The sequence below is a fragment of the Phragmites australis genome, chromosome 13 (assembly GCF_958298935.1).
Source record: "Phragmites australis chromosome 13, lpPhrAust1.1, whole genome shotgun sequence".
Classification (NCBI taxonomy): Eukaryota; Viridiplantae; Streptophyta; class Magnoliopsida; order Poales; family Poaceae; genus Phragmites; species Phragmites australis.
The window spans coordinates 24,326,375-24,336,289 of record NC_084933.1 but is presented as its reverse complement, the minus strand read 5'-3'; the positions used below and the strand labels follow the sequence as shown (position 1 = coordinate 24,336,289).

Genomic DNA, 9,915 nt, shown 5'->3' with positions numbered 1-9,915 from the left:
TTTGAATAAATTTTCATCTGAATTGATAAAACTTACGAAACAAAGTACACAATGCCACCACTTTCTCAACCACTTGTCAACAAAGTTGCAAATGAATGGATGCAGAACAACCTCAACCAAACTTATAACTTACTTTCTCACAAATGCGAGGAAGTTATTCTTCTTGCAATCATGAGTCGAGCCTGCATTGCCATAACTTACATGACAACATGAGCAGAGAGGCAAATAAAAGTACCATGAAGGCATAAACCGCCTCAGCCAGTGATCATGGTGCCAGTACCCTCGTCTGTGAGAATCTCAAGCAGCAATGAGTGTGGGACACGCCCATCGACAATGCTTGCGGTGTGGGCGCGCACACAGCACTCCATCTTCAGTATCATCCCACCTGCTACCTTCCCGTCGGCCACCATTTGGCGCACCCCAGCGATGTCAATCTCCTTCACTAGGCTCCCAGGGTCATTACGGTCCGCCAGCATCCCAGACACATTCGTGAGAAGCAGCAGCTTCTCGGCGCCCACCGCAGCAGCAATCTCGCCGGCCGCTTATCATATAGCTCTTCAAAATTTTCTGAATAAAGATCCGGATTTATCTCTTTTGTTTCTCATTGAACAAATCATATTTCCTTTCCCACGGGCGACATAATCTAGAATTGTAATTTTTCGACATAAATATAAAAAGTTCGCTGCTCTCTTCTTGTCACCGGTCACCATATTACTGGGCCGGCGGAGGAGGCCCAACCTCAATTCCACGCAGCGCGTTTCGTGCCAATGAAAAGTCCACACCCTCTCCTCTCATAATACCACTGTTATTCCCTTGTCTTGTTGCGCCTCCTCTCGCTCTCGTCCTCATCTCCTCTCCTCGCTGGTCTCTCTAAACGCACACCAAAACCACCACAAAATCCCACCCACCTACGCCTGTCTGGTTCGATCCCATCCCCCCACAGCATCGGGGAGTCGCGCGCTCCATCGCGATCCGCTCACCCTTATCTCCAATTCCTTCCTGCCACGCCTATTTTTGCGATTTTTTTCTTCGTGTTTGTTTCGGTGATCGGTGTTCTAGGGTTTGGGAGCTGCCGGGTCGGGTTTGGCCGGTGGATGGGGCTGCTGGGTGGTCGGAAGGGTTAGATTTTGCGCCTGTGAGGTCGGTTTCAGCCGCCGCATGCGGAGGATTGGAGGCCGTGGAAGAGGTTAGGGTTAGGGTTATGGGGAGCACGGGGGAGCCGGACCGGAAGCGGCGTTTCTCCAGCTCCGTCGCGCCCGGTGGCGCCCCTGTTGCTCCCGCCAAGCGGCCGCCACCAGCTCCACCCTCCGAAGATAAGAAGGTATATGCCCATTTGGAGTCGCCTGGTAGCTTTGTATTGCTGGGTTTCATGTTTATGCTGGTAACTTTGCTCTACGTTGTTGAATGGTAGCTAGATAGTGCAGGAGGTTTTAGCTATTCTTTTCATGTGCTAGGCATCGAACATCCTTTCTTGCTGTTTGCTGGGTATCCAGCTGAAAGTTGTCTGAAGAACTGATTGGTTGTATAGATAAGAAAAGAGCTTCTCAAGATCCGCTTTAATGTTTATATATTGATGCTAAGACCAATAATTAGCTCATTGTCTTGTGTTTGTTAATGGGAGAAGGTCTATTTATATTCTTAGGAATTCGCTATGTGTTAACCGTTTTGCGTGATGCCAGGGTTGTGTGACTAGTTTCTGGCTAGGGCAAGTAATATTTTATATAATCGTGCAATGATGGATAAGAAACAAATTAACCGGTATATAGTCTCCATACGTGCTATGCTTAGTTTTTTATACCTGCTAGTGATAGCAAAAAAAGGTATTGTTTAGTATTTTCTGTGGATGTCATATGTTATATAATTTTCTAGGCAGTTTAAGGAGCTATGTTTCTTGCTGTTGATGATACATCCATATGTTTGCTTAATGGTGATTAAGGAAAAATTTATCGATAAAAAAAAAATTATCGGAGGTTAGCGATAAATAGGATTATCGGATTTATCGGAATTCTATCGGCGATAGACAAAAATTTTCGGACAAAATTTGAAAAAAATAACTCAATTTATCTAGAAAATCACGTAGATTGCATCCAAATTATTTGATATAAAAAATAACACATAAATGAATTAGTATTGGAGGGGGTCGTCTAGCGGCCTACGGCCTGCACGCCGACGTTTTGTTGCTCGCGTGTTAGATCTGGAAATCAAAAGACGTCAAATTCAAAAATTACCGAAATATTTGGCCGATAAGTAAATTTATCGGCCCCCGTTGATAAACGGGATTATTGGGTTTATCGATTTTTTTTCGGCGATAAATTTTTCTCTAATGGTGATAACATTTATATATTAGCAGTCCTTATTGGATGGTGGGTGTTGCATTTCATTTCATTAGAGTGGTCCAAAGTTGCTCGCTAATAATGAAATTTGTTGCCAGTTCATCATTGCAGCTTCCATCCGTGATGAATAATTGTCTACTTGACTATTACATTTTACACAACAAAGGTTGTTGGGCTGAGGGTTTAATAGCACGCCTAATGCTACTTCGTTGCCCCATGCCATTGTCGAGTATTCCGCTTCCCATTAGTTTAAGCCTTTATTTTGTTACCTCATTTGGTGCAATCTGGGAAATTTACTGCACCGCCCTCACATCAATTTTGGAATAGACGTGTTGGCTACTTATCGTTTGAATTTTGTAGCATATCTTATTTCAGATCCTTCACTACTATTATTTTGTTTCTTGCAATCTGAAACCATATATGTTTGCAAAATTTCCCGTGTGATGTCGAAACTACTGACAATTTATGGACAGGTTATTTATTATTGATAAAATTTGCTATCAGCATATCGTGCTTCTTCTCATACAGCTTTGTTTCTTTGTCCTGTGGCTCGTCTTTTGGCAATTTCTCTTCATGTTGCTGGTGTCATCAGTACGCTTCAGTATGATTTTGTTTCTGTTTATGCTTGTTATTTTTCTTTGCTTTTCTCTAAGTTTGAACATTAAAGGTGCCCGGATTGGTATGCCTTTCTGTTTATTCTGAAATTACCACAACACATTTTCAGTGCAATGCTATCTTTGGTTTATACTGTACCGCACTGCCATCTTATACTATCTTATTTGCAGCTTGATTTTGCTGTACTTAAATACAAAAATCAAAAGCTCGCGGAACAACTTGAAGTCCACAAGTTTGAGTTCCGTGCTCTCGAGAGTAAATTCAATGATTTAAAACTGAAGCAGAGGACACATAATGAGACACTTGTCCTGGTCAAAAGTTCTTGGGAGCGAGTAAGTTGCTCCTACCTCGTCCATGTTACCATGAAAATATACATATATTATAACTTTCATACTGAAATCCTTTTTCCGAACAGCTTGTAGCAGATCTCGAGTTAATTTCTTTTTGCAAAAGTGGATCTCCACATTCTGACGGGCGCAGCAATGTAAGAAAGGGTATGAAGCTGTACTTAATGTGTTACAAAAATATCTGACTGGCATTATTCTAGAATGATACCTTGTGCAGCTAATAATTCTATGAATTTGTTGACATCTATACTTGCTACTAATGAAGCAGTGAACTAGCATTGTGGTGTTTGTTTTTCATTGCTCTTTCAAGATGATTTTTTTATAGTTTTTCATGCTTGGCCACAGAGCTTGCTGTTGTCACTTATCGGTTGTTGATTGTCAATAACCATTAAACTAAATTGTTCATTCTGATGAGTTTGCTAACTAGATACCTTCATTTCTGTTTTACGTTTTCTACTCTTGGTTATTTCTTTTCATTGTTATCCTTCAGATACTTATAAACCTTTTTTGTTAGATGGTGCATGCATGCCCACAGAAAATGATTTTTTGAGAAGACTTGTTGAGGCTGGTGCTACCGAAAGTTCTGGTTGTGCTCCCAGATGCCATTTGGGAAATGATGTCCCTCCAGAACAATCATCAACAGTCAATGTTCTGCGGAACATCTTCCGTCCATCAAGTGATCTGTGGCATGCAAATAAGGAGTTTGCTACGACTGCTCTTACTAAGTTACCAGAAAATGGTTTGTTCTAGTCTTCTTTATGTTGTAGTATAGCTCTTGTGTGCCATTTATGTTTTTCTAAGACTTTCCTTGATTTGCTTATGTACTGTAGAACACAGCAGGCAACTGCAGGGTGCCACCAGCGACTTGTTGTCCAAGTTTGAAAGGGTGGTACAAGAAGTAGATAATCTTCACTTGAAGCACAGGCAGTTAGCATCTAACTATCAAAACCAAAGAGATTCAAGTGCCTGGAGCAGAGCAGAACAGAAACGTCTGAAAGGTATCTTGTTCAGATGATTCAGGCTATGTTTTTTTTAACGGTTTGAACCAGTTACCAAAATAAGCATCTATGCCCTTAATTAAAAGTGCCGAGCCCTGTACTATATGCCTTCAATGATCAAACAAGTTAATACTAACACTGGAGCTGAAACATATACTATATTTTATTCATACTATCTTGACCTAGCAGTCATATAGAGATAATAGCAAGGTAAAACTAACTTGGAAGTTTGATTTACATTTTCCAGAGGAGTGGGCCAGTACTGTTGCCAAGTTGGAAGAAAGCAAGCACAAACTGGCAGCACTGAAAGCACAGGCAGACAATAAGCAAGGGACTCCAATCCTTTTCCCTGCACTGGGCAACAAAAATGCAGCTGAAGATAAGGTCAGGGATAAACAGAGAGAATTGCAAGATCTTGAAGCCACCCACAAGGAATTAACGGTAATAAAACAATTATCAAGTTCCTAGTTTTAGAGCTCCAAACTATTGTCTATGACGTGTATGAACTTAAATTTGACACTCACTGTTATAAGCAGGAATTGATTTCAAAGCGCCTGGAGGAAATAAAGAGACTGCATGAAGAGCGAATTGAAATTTTGAACAAGTTAGCGACTTTTCAGGTTTGTTGAACCAAAATTATTTAATAAGGCACGGAATGCACAATTGCTTTATAGCTTTGGGATCCCATAGTTCATATTTATTGTGGGTTGAACCTTGTAATGTCAAATCTCATATGACCTGTTTTATATTTGTTTTGTTGTTTCCAGAATATATTGACAGATTTCAAAAGCATTCGTTCTTCCAGAGCTTTTCAGCTTGTTAACGACCAACTTCAGAAGTCACAAGCAGAATTGGATCACTACCAAACATTATTAGAGAAATTACAGGTGGTTACTCGTCAGTGGATTTTATGGTTGTATAGCAAAACTGTCTTGCTAAAAGCTTTGGGCTCTGGTTAACATCTACTTGCCATGTCTCAGGTTGATAAGGATAGCTTTGTTTGGCAAGAAAGGCAATTTAATCTAAAGGTTGATCTGGCTGAAATTCCCCAGAAGGTATCTGCATACTGTGAATCTAGGATTGCTGATCTTGAAAAAGATGTGCAGAAACTATGCGATGAAAAGAATATGCTGGTGATGAAACTTGAAGAGGCTTCAAGAGAACCTGGTGCTGTGATTACTGTTTAGCATGTGTAAGAATACCTTTCAATGTGATCTCTCTTTAAAACCGGGAATAAGAAAGTTTTTTCTGCAATTATCAGGTCGGAACCAGGTTATCTCAGAATTTAAAGCTCTGGTGTCATCACTGCCTAGGGAAATGGATGCCATGCAAAGCGAACTGTCCACACACAAGGATGCTTCCTTGGAGTTGCATTCTTTGCGAGCAGAGGTTCATTCACTTTCTAGTATCCTGACCAGAAAGGCATGTTCCCTGTTGTTGACTTGAACAATTAGCTGAAGTGTTATGACATTTATCCGCCAGTGTGTCAGTTTTCATTTTTGTTTTATAGGAACATGAAATTACAGAATTGTCATGTAGATCTGCCCGTGCTGTATCCGATATAAGCCAACTTCAGTCTGTGGTATTTCTTTTCTCGTCGATCTGATTTATACCTATCAATACTGTTTGATATTCTCTACTGATTAAAGAAGGTTCAATTGTTTAACTATTGCGGATTCGTTCATGTCCTCATGTTTATTAATATATTAAAATAATGTACTGCAGGTTCGCGATTTAAGGGAAAATATGCAGGAGCTTAAGCTATTTATGGAATTATATAAGCATGAGTCCACTGATTCCAGGTAGTTTCATCTTATTTCAGAATTTCTACTCAATACTGTGTAACTTCTACTAAGAATGTCAATTTTTTTAGGAGTATGCAAAAACAGTTGTAGTTAATGCTGATATACTTGTTTATGGCATATTATCTCTTGTAGCGCGTTCCTCACACTCACTGCCTATGGACATCACAGTTTTTTAATGATGGAAAAACTTATTGAGAGCTTGAACATCATCTATGTTAATTACATTTATTTTATGGGACAGAACTTCTGTTATGCTTACATAGCCTGATACTCTTTTGTGCAGAGAGGTGATGGAATCGAGAGACAGTGAATTCTCTGAATGGGCTCGAGTCCACATCCTTAGATCTTCTCTTGATGAAAGTAAACTAGAGCAGCGCGTAATGGCAGCCAATGAAGCTGAAGCAATGTCACAGCAGAGACTAGCAACTGCTGAAGCTGAGATTGCTGAATTAGGTCAGAAGCTGGAGACTTCTAGAAGGTATGTCATTCAGGACTCAATACACTGTTCCTGCTAGTTGGTTAGCAATGCTATTGGGAAAGAAATTTTATTTTTGCACTTCATACTGGGGCTCAAGAATGCTGAAATAGAACATAAGCCACACTTTCTTTTATAAGTTTCTCAAATTATAATGATATCAACTGCTGAATTTCTATGGCTCAGGGATCTAGTTAGACTATCTGATGTTCTGAAGTCTAAACATGAAGAATGTGAAGCTTACTTGCTGGAGATTGAGGTGTGAGAGTGTGGACTATCTTACATATATACCATTCAAGCATGGTTATCAATACTATAATTTCAAGTCTCAAATTTTTACTTGCTATTCCAGAGTATTGGGCAAGCATATGAAGACATACAGACACAAAATCAACAATTGCTACAGCAGATCATTGAAAGAGATGATCATAATACCAAGGTATAATTCAATGGACTTATGTAAGCAATTGTTTTATGCATGTGCCTTCCTCAGCATTATTGTGTATGACTACTGTGTTATTCTACTTGAAATGCATAGAACCTAACAAAAGATTCCGTTTGCCACTTCACCAAGTCAGTTTGTGCAAATGTGTTACTCCGACTCAGGTATCCAAGAAAACTTTTTTTATGTCTACATGCATCACCATGTGAGTGCGTGTCAGATGTGGTATGGCACATGTCGTACACCCCACGGGTCTAAAGTCTCTTGTGCGCTGCGGCGTGCTTGAACAGAGCTAGCCTGGAAGAAGCTGTTTGGGCTTGTGGGAAAGGAAGGAAGGAGGGGAAATAGATAGGTTTTGGCACTGGGAAGGGCAGAATAGAGAGAAGGGTTGAGAGTCGTTTGTGCCATGAATGTTTTGAATATTTTACAGCAGGTGACACTTGTTTTGCAGCCATTTGAAGCTGGTCTTTGGCTCCTTGTGGGGATGGTGTTGAGATTTTCTGTGTCTTTGTAACAGGGATGGTGTTGTGGCTTGTGATCATGGTTTAAGGGGGGTATGATTGGTGATTTAAAATAATTTTAAAAGTATGTATAATTTCAAATAAATTATAGATTAGAGTTCAAGAGTCCCACTTTTTCTAGTTTGCTGAATTGGACTCTTGCACCCCTTTTAGATTCCGACACTAGCAACCGTGTTGGAGCAACACTGGTTTTCTTGTGCTTGCACATTCTTTTGGGGCATAACAAACTGTACCGACACAAATCGGCCACCATTTTATTGCTGCAAGCCTTGCCCTAAGAACTTTGGCATTGCTCAATACAAAGAATGCCTAATCTTATTGAGGGTTGTAAATGGTTTTACTGAACTTGGGTAGGGCAAGAAGTTGAATTTTGTGGGCCAGAATCCAAACACCATAGTTTTTTACCAAAATTTTGGTATGGTTACTTGGGGGAGCCAACTAAACACCCCTCCCTAGATCATGCTAAATTGGCAGTATTACTTGTGTTTTATGCAAATAATCTGTTGAAGTTGTCTTTAGTATATATCCATCAGCGGATGGTGAAGCATCATAGTTGAGTTAGTATGTTGTGTCAAAAATTATTTTGATAATACTGTACTGGTGAGAAGTTGAGAACAGCGCATTGTACATTTCAGTCCATTTGAGGGGGTTAGACCTAGATGCCTGACAGTTTTTAGTTGATTGCTACTGCAGCTTTTCATGGAGGGTGTCAGAGCAAAAAAGTCACATGATGCTTTGCATTTGGAAGTGTGCTCCTTGCACAGGGATTTGCAGCAGGCAAGCAGTTTGATGGATATATACAACCAGAAAATTGTTCGCTTAGAGGACCAGGTTGGTGGGACATTAATACTGGATCATATACTATTCTGGCAGGAGAGCTGAATATCTTTCCTTGTCAATTTCCAGCTAAGAGTTTGGTCAGAGCGGGCCAGGAGATTGGCAGAGGATGGATGGCAGCAATCTGTTTCGTTGGGCAATTCTCAGAGAAAGCTGGCGGGTATGCATGGAGAGGCTCCAAAGCTCAGGCAGTCAATGGAGGAAATACAAGCGAATGTTGGAAGCAACCGTCTGGAAGTTGCCAAACTGCTTATTGAATTAGAAAAGGAGAGGTGGTCTATACAAACATCTCCTTTCTCAACAAGCCATTAATTTCTTAATATTTAGTCTGACATGATCACTTATATTCCAGGTTTAGTAAGAAGAGAATAGAGGACGATTTGGAACTGATGTCAAGTAAAGCTAGCTCTCTTAGAGCTAAGGCAGATGAATCAGTAGTCCTGGAAAAGCTTCGCCATGAGGTCAGGGAGTATAGGGGGATATTGAAGTGTGGTATCTGTCATGATAGACAGAAAGAGGTATTTAACTTGATTCATTCTCTGACACATTCGTACAATGAACAACCTACATTTAATTTAATGAAATTGTTTCCGATTGTAGGTTGTGATTGCCAAATGCTACCATCTCTTCTGTAATCAGTGCATACAAAAGTCTCTTGGTAACCGTCAGAAGCGGTGTCCATCTTGTGGACTAAGCTTCGGGGTTAATGATGTGAAACCTATCTATATATGAAACGGAAGTTTCAAGCTTGTGTCACTGCCATCTAGGGTAAGCTGCTTTGGTGCTTACTAATTGCTGATATGCGCTAGTTGACCATGGTGTTTTGGTCGGGAGATGTAACTATTTAGCTTGTACAACCAAACTTGTACGGATAGTAGCCTAATTTGGTAGGCTCCATGTAATTGCAGGTGCCCCTGCTGGCATATATAATGCCAGTGTTGCTTCCTGCACCTCTGTAAAGTCTGTCCTGTCGAAGCAGCTAGATTAGTCTGACCACGTTATCCATTCTGTTCTTTGGGGAAAGGAAATCCTACAAAATGGGATTAGTGCTTCCCGCCATAGCGAGCAATGTATAATATATAGCTTTAGCTTCATTGGTGTAGCCGACAATAAGAGTGCATATTTTTTTGACTGGTTCTCCAGTTTGTACATTTCAGGACATTGCCAATAGTGAAATCTCATTTAGTGTTTACTGATCACTTGAGCAATTGAAAACATCAACTTGATTTCCAGTATATTGTCGTTCCGTGTTTGGTAGCGGTGCCTTGTGTTTCATAAGAGTTGGAATGAGTCGTCTTTTTTTTTTTTAATTGACTGGAGCATCAACGGTGTTAGATTTTTCACCTGAAATCTTCCGTGCATATTTTTGTTGATTTTGTTCGACTCTTGAGTGTATGTTATTGTCATTGTATTTACAGATGTAATTGAAAAAGATGTCGTGGGTAATATCCTAGTAGGAGTATGCACACAGTTCCACCTCTTTGCGAATGCTAAAATTTGGCTTTCCTTTCTTACTGACCAGCAGCTAGGACATCTCACCGT

At 40.3% G+C, this 9,915-nt stretch overlaps 1 protein-coding gene across 2 annotated transcripts; it reads left to right on the top strand.

The window, feature by feature from the left end:
- Positions 1-794: 794 nt before the first annotated feature.
- On the top strand, positions 795-9,572 carry LOC133888300 (E3 ubiquitin-protein ligase BRE1-like 1). Of its 2 annotated transcripts, XM_062328487.1 has the most exons (20): positions 795-1,321; positions 3,119-3,280; positions 3,364-3,442; positions 3,810-4,034; positions 4,126-4,293; positions 4,541-4,734; positions 4,830-4,913; positions 5,061-5,180; positions 5,274-5,460; positions 5,555-5,715; positions 5,804-5,875; positions 6,019-6,095; positions 6,382-6,576; positions 6,760-6,832; positions 6,926-7,012; positions 8,230-8,367; positions 8,443-8,645; positions 8,726-8,891; positions 8,974-9,141; positions 9,282-9,572. In XM_062328487.1, the coding sequence occupies exons 1-19, from the start codon at positions 1,202-1,204 to the stop codon at positions 9,103-9,105; spliced, it is 2,643 nt and encodes an 880-aa protein (XP_062184471.1). In that variant the 5' UTR covers positions 795-1,201; the 3' UTR covers positions 9,106-9,141; positions 9,282-9,572. The 2 variants fall into 2 exon arrangements, with proteins under 2 accessions (XP_062184471.1, XP_062184470.1); XM_062328486.1 differs by having other exon boundaries at positions 8,974-9,572.
- The last annotated feature ends 343 nt before the right edge of the window (positions 9,573-9,915 follow it).

What these genes read in the sequence shown, in the direction of transcription:
- LOC133888300 (XM_062328487.1), top strand. Translation starts at nt 1,202, where the DNA reads ATGGGGAGCACGGGGGAGCCGGACCGGAAGCGGCGTTTCTCCAGCTCC. An exon ending in TACTAAGTTACCAGAAAATG is followed by an intron (nt 4,035 to 4,125) that starts GTTTGTTCTAGT and finishes TATGTACTGTAG; the next exon opens with AACACAGCAGGCAACTGCAG. An exon ending in TAAGCCAACTTCAGTCTGTG is followed by an intron (nt 5,876 to 6,018) that starts GTATTTCTTTTC and finishes AATGTACTGCAG; the next exon opens with GTTCGCGATTTAAGGGAAAA.